The sequence below is a fragment of the Mobula birostris genome, chromosome 1 (genome assembly GCF_030028105.1).
Source record: "Mobula birostris isolate sMobBir1 chromosome 1, sMobBir1.hap1, whole genome shotgun sequence".
NCBI classification, from domain to species: Eukaryota; Metazoa; Chordata; class Chondrichthyes; order Myliobatiformes; family Myliobatidae; genus Mobula; species Mobula birostris.
This window is the reverse complement of record NC_092370.1, coordinates 12,456,630-12,471,230: the sequence shown is the minus strand read 5'-3', so window position 1 is coordinate 12,471,230 and position 14,601 is coordinate 12,456,630. Positions and strand designations below refer to the sequence as shown.

The window sequence follows — 14,601 nt, the reverse complement described above, 5'->3', positions numbered from 1 at the left end:
TTCGTAATGGCACTTACAAGCTGGATGCAGGTCAGATCCTCCGAAATTATAACACCGAGGAATTCAAAGTTGCTGACCCTCTCCACCTGAGATCCCCCAGTGAGGACTGGCTCATGGGCCTCTGGTTTCTTCCTGAAGTCAATAATCAGCTCCCTGGTCTTGCTGACTTTTAGTGAGGGGTTGCTGTGACACCACTCAGGAAGATTTTCAAACTCCCTCCTCTATACTGATTCATCACCACCTTAGGTTCAGCCAACGGCAGTGGTGTCATCAGCAAACTTGAGTACAGCATTGGAGCTGTGCTGAGCCACACAGTCATAAGTGTGAAGCGAGTAGAGCAGGGGGCCAAGCACACAGCCTTGTGGTGCACCCGTGTTGACAGAGATTGTGGAGGACATGCTGAACTGACTGGGGTCTCTAACCGAGGAAATGAAGGATCTAATGCACAAGGAGGTAGTGAGGCCTAGGTCTTGATGGTTATTGATTAGTTCTGAGGGGATCATAGTATTGAATGTTGCACTGTAGTCAAAAAGAGCATCCTGATGTATGCACCTTCACTGTCCAGATATTCCAGGGTTGAGTGAAGAACCAATGAAATGGCATCTGCTGTTGACCTGTTGCGGCAGTAGGCAAATTGGAGTGGATCCAAGCCGCTCCTCAAGCAGCAGTTGATACATCTTATCGGCAACCTCCCAAAGCACTTCATTACAGTGGATGATAATCATTGAGGCAGGTTACCACGTTCTTCTTAGACACCTGCTTGAAGCAGGTTGGTACCTCAGACGGCCGAAGCAAGAGGTTAAAGATATAGAAACATGGAAAACCTACAGCACAATACAGGCCCTTTGGCCCACAAATCTGTGCCAAACATGTGCTTATCTTAGAACTACCTAGGCTTTACCCATAGCCCTCTATTTTACTAAGCTCCAGGTAGCCATCCAGGAGTCTCTTAAAAGACCCTATCATTTCCACCTCCACCACCACCACCAGCAGCCCGTTCCACACTCCAGCTGGCTGATCAGCTACCTGGCCTTTAGTACTTGGCAAGGTACCCTGTCTGGGCCAGATGCCTTCCGTGGGTTCAGCCTCCGGAAAGGATGCTCTCACATCAGCCTCAGAGACTGAAACCACAGGGTCATCGGGGGCTCTGGGAGATCGTGAAGATGCCCCCATCTTTTGATGGTCAAGGTGAGCATGAAACACAGTGAGCTCACCTGGGAGTAAAGCCTTGTTGTCACCTACACCGCTTGGTTTCACTTTGTAGGCGGTGATAACATTCAAGCCCTGTCACAGTTGTTGAACATCCTTCCGCCATCGCCATTTTGCATGTAAGACGGCTTTCCAGGAGTTGTACCTGACCTTCTTGTATTTTACTTGGTTGCCAGACCTGAACACCATTGATCTGGCCCTCGGCAGACTGTGGGTCCCTTGGTTCATTCAGGGCTTCTGGTTGGGGAGGACTCCGAGTGATTCTGCGTGGCCGCACCCATTGATGACAGTTTTCCTAAAGTCCCTGACAAACAGATCCTCTGGTGAGTCATTAAACACTGCCCAGTTCACGGGCACAAGGCAATCCTCTGCCTCTATGGTTGTCTCTTGGTTGTCCTGAAGTCCTACTGTTTAGCCTCTGCCTCTATACAGGTACAAGCAGGACAGCCAAACAAGCAGATTTCCTGATCAATACTCTAGGGACGGAACAGTTGGCATTCCTAATTGTGGTATAGTTGTGGTCAAGTATTTTGCCACCCCTGATGCTGCAGGTTATAGATTGATGATAACTGGGCTTGCTCAACACCAGCCTTTGGCAGTGTGTAAGCTGGGGTCAGGATCACGGAGCAGAACTCTCCTAGTAAGTAGAACAATCAGCACATCACCATTAGATGTTCCAGGTCAGGGGAACAAGAATACAACAAGACCGTTACGTCCAAGCACTACAAGGAGTTGAGTCATTGAACACAAACCCCCACCTTTTGCCGTCTTCAAATCAGAAGCTGATCTATCTGGCGGATTGAGAATCCATCGGGTCTTACCGACGTACCCAGCTTGTCCAGAGTGAGCCACGTCTCCGTGAAAAATGAACACAGCAATTCGTCATTTCCCTCTGACACAGCGATCTTGCCCTTAGGTCCTCAATCTTGTTCTCTCGCGACTGTACATTTGCTAACATGATGCTGGGTAAAGGAAGCCTAACACCTTATTGTGTCAGTCTGGCTTGGAGTCCCCCTGTCCCCACCTCTTCTGGCCATGGCGATGTACCTCCGTCTGTTTAAATGTAATGTATCTGCATTCCTGAGAGTTAAGTCCACCGAATCCTTCAAAAGGTTGTGAAATCACTGGTTCGTTAAAACGATTCAGTAGATTACCTTAAGGGAAATTATGGGCAATGAGAATAGTTCAGAAGAAATATATTTTAAAATTTTGTAAGCTACCCGCAAAGCGTCACCATGTTTTGCTAGTCCTATCTTGAAGTTTAATAGGAAAGGTTGACTAGGTTGGACTTCATTCACTGAAGTGTAGGAAAATGAGTAGGGATTTGATGGAGGTATACAAGATTATGAGAGGTGTTCAGTAGATGGTGTAAATGCAAGTAGGCATTTTCCACTGAGGTTGGGTGAAGCTTGAACATAGAGGTCATAGGTTTAGGGTGAAAGGTGAAATATTTAAGGGGAACCTGAGGGAGAGCTTCTTCACTCAAAGGGTGGTGCCAGTGTGGAACGAGCTGTCAGTGGAAGAGGTGGATGCAGATGGGTGAGTACATGTATGGGAGGGGTATGGAGGCCTAAGGTCCAGGTGTGTGTCAAAAGCCCTAGATAGAGTGATAGTTCAGCATAAACTAGATGAACCAAAGAACAGCAATAGCTAGCTATCACTGAGATAGTAAAGAAATGGTCTCCAGAGGCCATCAAGGCCTTGAAGGGCTACTTTGAGGCTAACTGGAATATGCTTTGTGAACCATATGGGGAGGACATTAACAGACTTACGGATTGCATCACTGGCTACATCAGCTTTTGTGTGGATACTGTAATACCACCAACAACTGCTTGCTGCTTCCCTAACAACAAACCACGGGTCACCAGTGATCAAAAGGGTGTTCTCCACCACAGAAAGAGAGCCCTTAGATCAGAAGACAGGGAGAAGCGTGTGCAGAGGGAGCTAAAGGAGAAGATCGAGGTGGCTAAAGAGGAATACAGGGGAGAGCTGGAGAACAAGCCTGGGCAGGGCAGCTCATGGGAGGTATGGACAGGGATGAAGAACATCACTGGCTTCATCAGCCTGGCTGTAGAGATTCAGAATGCAGCAATGAATTGACTAATGAGTTAAACCAATTCTTCAATAGGTTTGACGATTGCCCTCCTGTTCACTCCCCCCCCCCCCACTCAGCACACCAGCCCAGGTGCAGGGGCATCCAGTCCTCCCTCAGCACCAATGCCTCCCCCCTCCCTCCTCCCCCTTCCAATTCAACATGCGGATGAACAACACCGTCTACATCCCTTCCTTGGCCTTCATCTGCCATCCACACCTCCACACACCAACTGCTATTGTCCCTACCTTCACCTCTCCCAGCCTCCAACTCCTCAGTCATCATGGACTCAGCTTCACTCCTGAGCAAGTGAGACGGGCTCTCGGGAAACTCCGACACGGCGAAGCACTGGGACCGGATGGTGGGAACCCAAAGCCCCTGAAGGAGTGTGCTGAGCAGATATGTGGAGCTCTCCAGTGCATTTTCAATCCGATTCTCAGCCTGGAAAGGGCCCGACTGTGTGAAAAACATCATGTGTGGTCCCAAGAAGGGCCAGCCTAAAGTCTTGAATGATCACCTTGTGGTCATAATGGCCCTTATCTCACAGATCATGAAGACCCTGGAGAGGCTGGTCCTGGCTCACCTCTGACCCCTGGTCAGATCAGCCCTGGATCCCCTGCAGTTTGCCTACCAGGAGCACATTAGAGTCGATGTTGCTGTCATCTACCTGCTGAACAGAACCTACTCCCATTTCGATAAGCAGGGCAGCACTGTGAGGATCAGTTTTTTTGATTTCTCAAGTGCCTTCAATACCATACAGCCCTCATTGCTGGGGGAGAAGCTCCATTCAATATAGGTTGGCACTTCCATTGGATAATGGACTACCTGACTGGCAGACCACAGTTTGTGCAGCTTCACAGCTGTGTGTCAGACATGGCTATAAGCAGCACTGGGGCCTCACAGGGAACTGTATTGGCTCCCTTCCTGTTTACCCTGTATACTCCAGACTTTAGATACAACACTGAGTCATGTCATCTGCAGAAATTCTCTGATGATTCAGCAACAGTTGGGTGTATAATGGGAGGACAGGAGGATGGAGGACTTTGTCCAATTATGCAAGCTGAATCATCTGCAACTCAAGATCAGTAAGACAAAGGAGATGCTAATGGACTTTAGACTATTAGAAGACTAAGCCTGCATTACTCCCTGTCACTATTGATGGTGAGGATGTGGATGTGGTGAGGACCTACAAGTAGCTTGGGGTGCACCTGGACAACAGACTTGAGTGGAGCACAGACACAGAGGCTGTGTCCAAGAAGGGCCAGAGTTGCCTCTACTTCCTGAGGAGACTGAGGTCCTTTGGAGTACGCAGGCCTCTCCTTCACATGTTCTACCAGTCTGTTGTTGCCAGTACAATCTTCTATGCGGTGGGTGTGCTGGGGCAATGGCATCAACACGGGTGATGCCAACAAGTTCAATAAACTGATTAGGAAGGCGGGCTCTGTTACAGGAGTCGAACTGGACACACTGGAGGCTGTGGCAGAACAAAGGACCCTACGGAAAATCCTGGCAATTCTGGACAATGTTTCTCACCCTCTGCATGCCACCTTGGCTGAACAGAGGAGCACTTTTAGCAACAGACTAAAACAGCTGCACTGCTCCAAAGAACACGATATGAGGTCATTCTTACCCTCCGCCACTCGGCTCTATAATGAGTCAACCTGTAGCCAGGGAAGTGGTGACCCCTCTCCTCCTGTTAGACTGTTTGTGGTAACTTATTTATTATTCTTTCTACTTCTCTTCTAATATTTATATCTGTGCATTTGTAATGCTTCTGTGAGACTGTAATTTCCTTTGGGATTAATGGAGTACCTATCATCATTATCAAAGTGCTTTTTCCTGTGCTGCAGTGCTCTATGACTGCTTTGTCTTTGAGACGGAGTTGCCACAACCCCTAGGGTCCTCAGGCTTCAGGGTGGTCCAGCAGAGCAGTTTGTGATGCAGAGTTAAACCACGGGGGTTGCAGTAACTAATTCTCATTAACTACGGGAATGAAAGAACACGGGATGCCTAATTAACACAAGAGCTAATTAATTCAAAACAATTAATGTCGAGCACCTTCGCTCCATCTGCAAAAACAGGATTTCCCGGTGGCCAACCACATTAATTCCAGTCCCCATTCCCAATCCAACTTGTCAGTCCATTGCCTCCCCTACTGCTACGATGAGGCCATTCCAGATCTTGGAGGAGGAACACTTCATATCCTGTGTGGGTAGTCTCCAACCTGAACATCCATTTCTCCAACTTCTCGTAATTCCCCCCTCCTCTCGTCTTCAATTCTCCACTCTGGCCCCCCTCTTACCTCTTCTCTCCTCCTCACCAGTCTATCACCTGCCCCTGGTGACGTTCCTCCTTCCCTTTTCTCCCACGGGCCACCCTCCTCTCCTATCAGATTCCCTCTTTGTTGCCCTTCACTTTTTCCACCTATCACCCTCCCCTTGCTTTTCCCTTCATCCCAACAGCCCCCCACACCCCCCCAGCCACCTACCTGGCTTCACCTAGCACCTTCTCCTTCTCCTTCGTATTCTGGTTTTTCCCCTCTTCCTTTCAACTGTTTATTCATTTCCATCAATGCTGACTGACCTGCCGAGCTCCCCTGGCATTCTGCGTTTGGGGCAAATTAACTTTGGATTTCAAAGCCAGCCTACGAACATGTTAGGAGCTAGAATGATAAAATCACAGATTGGTTTTAGCCGCACCGCTCAAACAGTAACTTCCTGAAGAAAGAAGCACATCTACTATTCAAACTGCTCAAGTCCTGTTGTTACAACACCGATTCAACTTCTCTCCCTGACCAACCAGACTACACAGCCAAAGTTTGCTTCTCTGCTCTTTAAGAAGTCGCCTTCATTAGAGGGGGAGTCTGGAACCGGAGGGAACAGCCTCAGAATAGAGGGATGTCCCTTTAGAGCAGAGATGAGAAGAAATTCCATTAGCCACAGGGTGGTGAATCTGTGGAATTCATTGCCACAGACGGCTGTGGGAGCCAAGCATTCGGATCTATTTAAAGCAGAGGTTAATATGTTCTTGGTCAGTCATGGCAGCAAAAGTTACAGTGAGAAGGCAGGGGAATGGGATTGAAAGGGAAAATAAATCAGCCATGATTGGATGGCGGAGCAGATTTGGTGGGCTAAATGACAAACTTTTGTTCCTATGCCTTATGAATTTAGGGTCCTGGAAAAGCTTTTACCCACAGCATAGGCTTTCAGCTGCATTGCAGACTTCAAAGCTAAGCACAATAGTGCTGCCAACATCACTGCCTCTCCCAGGTCAGCTAAGTTTTTTTTTACGCTCAGTTCGACGTCACCAACACTGAGTCCCCGAAGTGACCCGCAACTTAGTCATCTCTGAGGCTGAAGTACGCAGGTGTTTCCAAAGAGTGGACGGTCGCAAGGCTGCGGAACTGGACGGCACCCCGAAGCGGGTACTCAGGATTGTGTGACACAACTAGCAAGTGTATTTACAGACATTTTTACTCTCTCCCTCTCCCAATGTAGAGTGCCTGCCTGCTTCAAAACATCCACCAATGTCCCTGTACCTAAAAAGACCAAGGTAACATGCCTGAACGACTGGCGTCCTGTCACACTCACCTCAATAGTAAACAAATGCTGAGAGGCTGGTCAAGGACTACATCTGCAGCTTTCTACCACACAGACTGGACCCCCTACAATTCGCCTACCAACACAACCGATCGACAGATGACACAATAGCCATAGCTCTACACACCATCCTTACACATCTGGAGAAGAAGCATGCTTATGTGAGAATGCTGTTCTTGGACTACAGTTCAGTACTCAACACCATAATTCCCTCCAGACTTGACAAGAAGCTCAGAGACCTCAGCCTTCACCCTGCCTTGTGTAGCTGGATCCTGGACTTCCTGTCAGATCACCAGCAGGTGGTAAGAGTGGGCTCCCTCACCTCTGCCCCTCTGTCCCACAACACAGGTGCCCCTCAGGGCTGTACCCCTCCTTTACTCTCTGTATACCCTTGACTGTGTTGCCACCCACAGCTCCAATCTGCTAATTAAATTTGCTGATGACACTACACTGATTGGCCTAATCACAAATAATAATGAGGCAGTTTACAGAGAAGGAGTCATCATCCTGACACAGTGGTGTCAAGAAAACAACCTCTTCCTCAACGTCACGAAAACAAAGAAGCTGGTTGTGGACTACAGGAGGAATGAAGACAGGTGAACCCCTATTGACATCAACGGATCTGGGGTTGAGAGGGTGAACATTAAGTTCTTCGGCATAAACATCACCGAGGATCTCACGTGGTCTGTACACACCAGCTGTGTGGTAAAAAAAGCACATCATCACCTCTTTCACCTCAGACTCTTGAAGAAGTTTGGCATGAGTCCCCATATGCTAAGGATTTTCTGCAGGGGCACAATTGAGAGCATCCTGACTGGCTGCATCACTGCCTGGTATGGGAACTGTACTTCCCTTAATCACAGGACTCTGCAGAGAGTGGTGCGGACAGCCCAGCACATCTGTAGATGTGAACTTCCCGTGATTCAGGACACTTACAGAGACAGGTGTGTAAAAAAGGGCCGAAGGATCATGGGGGACCCGAGTTACCCCAACCACAATCTGTTCCAGCTGCTACCATCCAGGAAACGGTATCGCAGCATAAAAGCCAAGACCAACAGGCTCCGGGACAGCTTCTTCCACCAGGCCATCAGACTGATTAATTCACTGAGACAATTGTATTTCTGTGCTATATTGACTATCCTGTTGTACATACTATTTATTAAAAATTACTGTAAATTGCACATTGCACATTTAGACGGAGACACAATGTAAAGATTTTTATTCCTCATGTATGTGAAGGATGTAAGAAAAAAGTCAATTCAATTTGATTGTTGTATGGAGACATAGAATTTAAAGAGTACAGCATAGTACAGGCCTTTGCTGTGCCCACCTGTTAACCTTCTCCAAGATCCATCCAACCATCCCCTCCCATATAGCCCCCCATTTTTCTTTCATCTCTGTGCCAATGTAAAGATTCTCAAATGTCTCTAATGTATCTGACTTTACCACCATCCAGGGAATTCTGTATATATTTTTTAAAAATCTATGGAATTGAGAGGGAAACTAAATCAGACAATGATTGAATGGCACAGCAGACTTGAAGGGTTTAATGGCTTAATTCTGCTCCTATGGTCTTAATACTTTTGTGTATTTTGAATAAGAATTTGTGGTCAGTGGAAAGTTGCTTGCACTTATTTCTGACCTATGAAAAATGTTAGAATTTATTTTAAATAAAAAAATGTTGGGAACATTGAGGAGAACTGCAGCATCTGTGACATGTGATGTTCATATAGAATTTATCTTGTGCTGCCTCTTCAAAGAGAACATCCAGGTCATAAACCATGGTGAAGCTCTGAGTTACACAGAACAGTACAGCACCGCATGTTGTGCTGCATATATAAACCTACTCCACAATCAATCTAACTCTTGCATCCCACATAACCTTCCATGTCTCTATCTAAGATTGTCCCCATGTCCCCATGCAAGGCTTATTGAGAAAGTAAAGAGGCATGGAATCCAAGGGGACATTGCTTTGTGGATCCAGAACTGGCTCGCCCACAGAAGGCAAAGAGTGGTTGTAGACAGGTCATATTCTGCATGGAGGTCGGTGACCAGTGGTGTGCTTCAGGGATCTGTTCTGGGACCCCAACTCTTTGTGATTTTTATAAATGACCTGGATGAGGATGTGGAGGGATGGTTTAGTAAGTTTGCTGACGACACAAAGGTTGAGGCTGTTGTGGATAGTGTGGAGGGCTGTCAAAGGTTACAGTGGGACATTAATAGGATGTAAAACTGGGCTGAGAAGTGACAAATGGAGTTCAACCCAGATAAGTGTGAGGTGGTTCATTTTGGTAGGCTAAATATGATGGCAGAATATAGTATTAACAGCAAGACTCTTGGCAGTGTGGAGGATCAGAAGGATCTTGGGGTCCGAGTCCATAGGACACTCAAAGCTGCTGTGCAGTTTGACTCTGTGGTTAAGAAAGCGTATGGTGCATTGGCCTTCGTTAATCGTGGAATTAACTTTCGGAGCCGAGAAGTAATGTTACAGCTATATAGAACCCTGGTCAGACCCTACTTGGAGTACTGTGCTCAGTTCTGGTCACATCACTACAGGAAGGATGTGGAAACCATAGAAAGGGTGCAAAGGAAATTTACAAGGATGTTGCCTGGATTGGGGAGCATGCCTTACGAGAATAGGTTGAATGAATTTGGCCTTTTCTCCTTGGAGTGACAGACGATGAGAGGTGACCTGATAGAGGCGTATAAGATGATGAGAGGCATTGATTGAGTGGATAGTCAGAGGCTTTTTCCCAGGGCTAAAATGGCTGCCACAAGAGGGCACAGATTTAAGGTGCTTGGGATTAGGTACAGAGGAGATATCAGGGGTAAGTTTTTTACACAGAGAGTGGTGAGTGTGTAGAATGGGCTGCCGGCAACGGTGGTGGAGGTGGATACAATAGGGTCTTTTAAGAGACTTTTGGATAGGTACATGGAGCTTAGGAAAATAGAGAACCATGGGTAGCCCTAGTAATTTCTAAGGTAGGGACTTGTTCGGCACAACTTTGTGGGCCGAAGGGCTTGTATTGTGCTGTAGGTTTTCTATGTTTCTAAGTACACTACTGTTCAACTGAGTGTTGGACTTCTTAACCAAAACATCCCAGATAGTCAGGATGTACAACCGCCCCTCCCTCCCCATCAATTTCAACATGGATACCCCTTGGGGCCGTGCTGAGCCCATTGTTGTACACTCTGATCACCAACGACTGCACGGCCAAACACGAGAGTAATCACAGAGAGATGGGAGAAGAGCTCGAGGCCTGGTGCCAGGCAAATAACATCTTCCTCAATGTTAATAAGACAAAAGAAATGGTTATTGACTTGAGGAGAACTCACACCCGTCTTTACGTCAGCAGTACAGAAGTGAAAACTGCAAACAGTTTCAAACTCCTGAGAGCGCACATCTCACACAAGCTCTCGTGATTCCAGAACACATCCTACTCAATCAGGAACGCAAGCTCAGCAACGTCTCTACTTTCTGAGGAGGCTGCAAAGGGTTGGACTATGTACATCTATAGTCATGTCATTCTACAGATGCACAGTAGAGAGCATCCTATCACTGCTTGGTACGGAAACTGCACTGGGGCAGTCAGGAAGGCTCTTCAATGAGTAGTCAAAATTGCCCAAGCATCACGGCTCCAGCCTACCTGCCACCAAGGGCATATAAACAAAAAGGTGCCTGAAAAGGGCCAGTACCACCATGAAGGATCCCACCCTCCCTGCTCATGGATGGTTTGTCCCACTCACTTCAGGGAAGAGGCTACGTGCCAAGACCACCAGACTCAAAAACACTTTCCCCAAGCAGTAAGGCCGATCAACACACCCACCCACCGAAACGTCGACTCTTTATTCATTTTCAATGATGCTGAGTTTTTCAATCAATCTGCTGAGTTCCTCCAGCATTTTGTGTGTGTTGCTTTGGATTTCTAGCATCTACAGAACCTCATGTGTTAATAATTACTTAGTTCTCCCTTACACTTGTGTACTGGAAATGGCATTAAACAATCGTGAGCAAACTAAAACAAAAGCTTACAGGTTTAAGATGAAAGAGGAAGAAATGTGATCTAAGTGACTTTGACCATAGAATGATTGTTGGTGCCATGCGGGGTATTTTGATTATCTCAGAAACTGCTGATCTCCTGGGATTTTCACACACAACAGAGTTTACAGAGAATGGTGGGAGAAACAAGAAAATATCCACTAGCGGCAATCCTGTGGGCGAAAATGTCTTGTTAATGAGAGTGGTCAGAGGAGAATGGCCAGACTGGTTCAAGTTGACAGGTAGGCGACAGTAACTCAAATAACCACACATTACAACTGTGGTGTGCGGAAGAGCATCTCCAAGCACACTACGTGTCGAACCTTGAAGTGGATGGGCTACAGCAGCAGAAGACCATGAACGTACACCCAGCGGCCACTTTATTAGATACAGGGCATAACGAAACATGCGGTGTACATAGAGAGAAAAGATTTAGATGCTGTAGGTATCTGCCAAGGTACAGATAAGTTGGTCCAAAGGGCCCATTTCCATTTTTGGATACATTGGAAAGACCGGGGATTACAGAACTTCCTCAAAAAAAACTGATGTGGACTGAAGATTTCCCCTTGTTTACTTACCATGGAAGTGGAAGAAACACTCAGCCGTGTATGGGTGCATTGGGAGACCAGGTGGGTAATATTCCCACTGACCTCCAATCATGATGAGTTAGTTATATTTGGAGCTATCAGCAGACAGACCCACAAGAAGAGAGAGGAGCATGAACAGAGCAACTGGTTGCCTTGCCAATGCAATCATGGCTGTTCTATCTCATATCTCCTCTTCTGTGCTCGTTTTCCAATCTCCAATCTTACAACAATTCATCTACACCCCCACTAAACATCCCCAAGCACCTAGCCATGACAACCCTCAAGGTAAGAGAATTTTAGAGACTCACCACCAGTTCACAGTAGAAATTCTTACACATCAGTTTTAAATAAATTTCATGTAAACATGCACCCAAAATTACATTGCGCATTTTGTAGATAAAATAAATATAAAAATCAAATGTAACAGAACTCTAACACTGCTACTCCAAAGCAAGTGTTAAAATGCTGAATTAACATTTATTGAGATGTTAATTGGAGGCAATGCTTTACAGTACCGGCAACCCGGGTTCAATTCCTGCAGCTGTCTGTAAGGAGTTTGTACGTTTTCCCTGTCACTTTGTGGGTTTCCTCCAGGTGCTCCAGTTTCCTCCCAGAGTCCAAAGACATAACAATTGCAGGTTAATTGGACATTGTAAATTGTCCCATGATTAGGTTAGGGTTAAACTGGGAGTTGCTGGACGGCACAACTCGAAGGGCTGGAAGGGCCTACTCCACGTTGTATCTCAATAAATAAAAGTTACTTTTTTCCATTGTTATGTAGTTAACTTCAAATAGACATGAGGGAAGTATTGTTGATTACCTGGTTTTCCTTTACATCTATCTGTCCTTCTTGCAGGCTTGTGAACGATTTTGTGCATCTGAAGACTTTCTCACCCACCATCGCCCTCTGAACAAATGTTGCAGGGAAATATCCAACTCTGTCAGCAATTTTACCCTGGCAAATGGAAAAGAGCAAAGTAGTGAAGATCACTAGAGAAGAGGTGTACAAGAGCCAAGAGGCAATGTTTCAGTTCTATAAAACCCTGGTTAGATCACACTAGGAATATTATGTTCAGTCTGGTCGCCTCATTATATGAAGGATGTGAAAGCTTTAGGTGCAGAGGAGATTTACCAGGATGCTGACTGGATTAGAAAGCTGACCTTTTGAGAATAAGATGGACAACCTTGGGCTTTTCTCTTCGGAGAAAACCCCCAAGAGGCGACTTGATAGAGGTGTACAAGATGATAAGAAGCACAGCCAGAGACCTTTTCCTAGGGTGTAAATTACTAATACCAGCCAGCATAAGTTTAGGGAGATTGGAGGAAAGAATAGGGGGATGTCAGAAGCAGGTGAGTGAGTGGTGAGTGCATGGAATGTCCTGCCACGGAAAGGTTAGATTAAAAGGTTGGCACAACGTTGCGGGCCACAGGGTCTTTACTGTGCTGCAATGTTGTATGCTCTATGCTCTATAATTTCATATATATCAGATTCTTTGGTATAATTGAAATTAATCTATTGCAACTCTATCATTGAGTCCCATGTGGTTTTTAGTCAAGTTATTATGAGCAGCACAGAACTATAGTGGTTAGCATAATGCTATTACAGCGCCAGCAGCCCAGGGTCAAGTCTGCCATTGTCTGTGTGGGTTTCCTCCAGGTGCTCTGCTTTCTCCCACATTCCAGAAACGTAAGGGTTAAGGTTAGTGAGTTATGGGCATACTATGTTGGTATCCGAAGTGTGGCGATACTCACGGACTGTGTTGGCCGTTGACACAAACAATGCACTTCACTGTATATTTCAATGCTTCGATGTACGTGTGGCAAATAAAGCCGACCTTTATCTTCATAAAACTCTGCCATGAATGGTTCCAAGCCTGGCTTTGAAAGGAGGGTTGGGCATGGGGCAAGTAACCCAGTCCGGTAAAATCTCACAGCTACAGAAACGCTAACAAAAGCTCCAAAAACCTCATCCCTAGGAAAGGAAGGCTCTTCAAAGCTGACACCAACAAGATGGACTACACCTGTGGGCAACTTGAAACAATGGCCGAGAACAGAGGGCTTGGGAGAGCTGTTACTGGCGGCCCATGCTCAGGTAGAGTTCATGGCTGAAGTCGGTAAGTAACTGGAAGTGTGAGAGATACTGTTTGAGACTTACCCAATCCCTGTTCATGAAATTTTAATTGTGTCCAGTTCTGGTCTTCCGTTTATATGAAAGATATAAGGGTTATGGAAAGGGTGCAGAAGGGATTACCAGGATACTATCTACTGTGCTGGGAGTCTATCAGTCATCTACTGCATCCAGTGCAGCCTCCTCTACATCCATGACATCTGACATAATTGGGGACTGTTACGTCAAGCACCTTCACTCCGCCTGCCACAACAGACGAGATCTCCTGGTACCTATCCATTTTAATAATACTTCCCATTCCCATTCCAACATGTCATAAGAACATAAGAAATAGGAGCAGGAGTAGGCCATTCGGCCCATCGAGCCTGCCCCGCCATTCAATAAGATCATGGCTGATCCGGACTCATCTCCATCTACCTGCCTTTTTCCCATAACCCTTAATTCCCCTACTATGCAAAAATCTATCCAACCTTGTCTTAAATATATTTACTGAGGTAGCTTCCACTGCTTCATTGGGCAGAGAATTCCACAGATTCACCACTCTCTGGGAAAAGCAGTTCCTCCTCATCTCCGTCCGAAGTTTACTCCCCCGAATCTCGAGGCTATGTGCCTTAGTTCTAGTCTCACCTATCAGTGGAAACAACTTTCCTGTCTCTCTTTTATCTATCCCTTTCATAATTTTCTATGTTTCTATAAGTTCTCCTCTCATCCTCCCAGGCCACTCCTCATAGTCTAAACCCCTCATGTCTGGAATCAACCTGGTGAACCTCCTCTGCACCACCTCCAAAGCCAATATATCCTTCCCCAAGTAAGGAGACCAGAACCACACGCAGTACTCCAGTTACAGCCTCACCAGTACCCCATACAGTTGCAGGATAACCTCCCTGCTTTTAAATTCAATCCCTCTAGCAATGAAGGGCAACATTCCCTTTGCCTTCTTGATAGCT

At 46.3% G+C, this 14,601-nt stretch overlaps 1 protein-coding gene across 4 annotated transcripts in view; it reads right to left on the bottom strand.

Annotated features, from left to right (window-relative positions):
- The window catches only part of stac (SH3 and cysteine rich domain), a 180,082-nt gene that overhangs the window by 15,528 nt on the left and 149,953 nt on the right, over positions 1-14,601 (bottom strand). For 3 of the 4 annotated variants that reach the window (XM_072252510.1, XM_072252503.1, XM_072252527.1), the window contains one exon: positions 12,347-12,481. In XM_072252510.1, the coding sequence (XP_072108611.1) occupies positions 12,347-12,481 (135 nt within the window). Of the gene's footprint in view, positions 1-5,885; positions 5,964-12,346; positions 12,482-14,601 lie in introns of those variants that run through there. The other variant, XM_072252518.1, reaches the window with a different exon arrangement.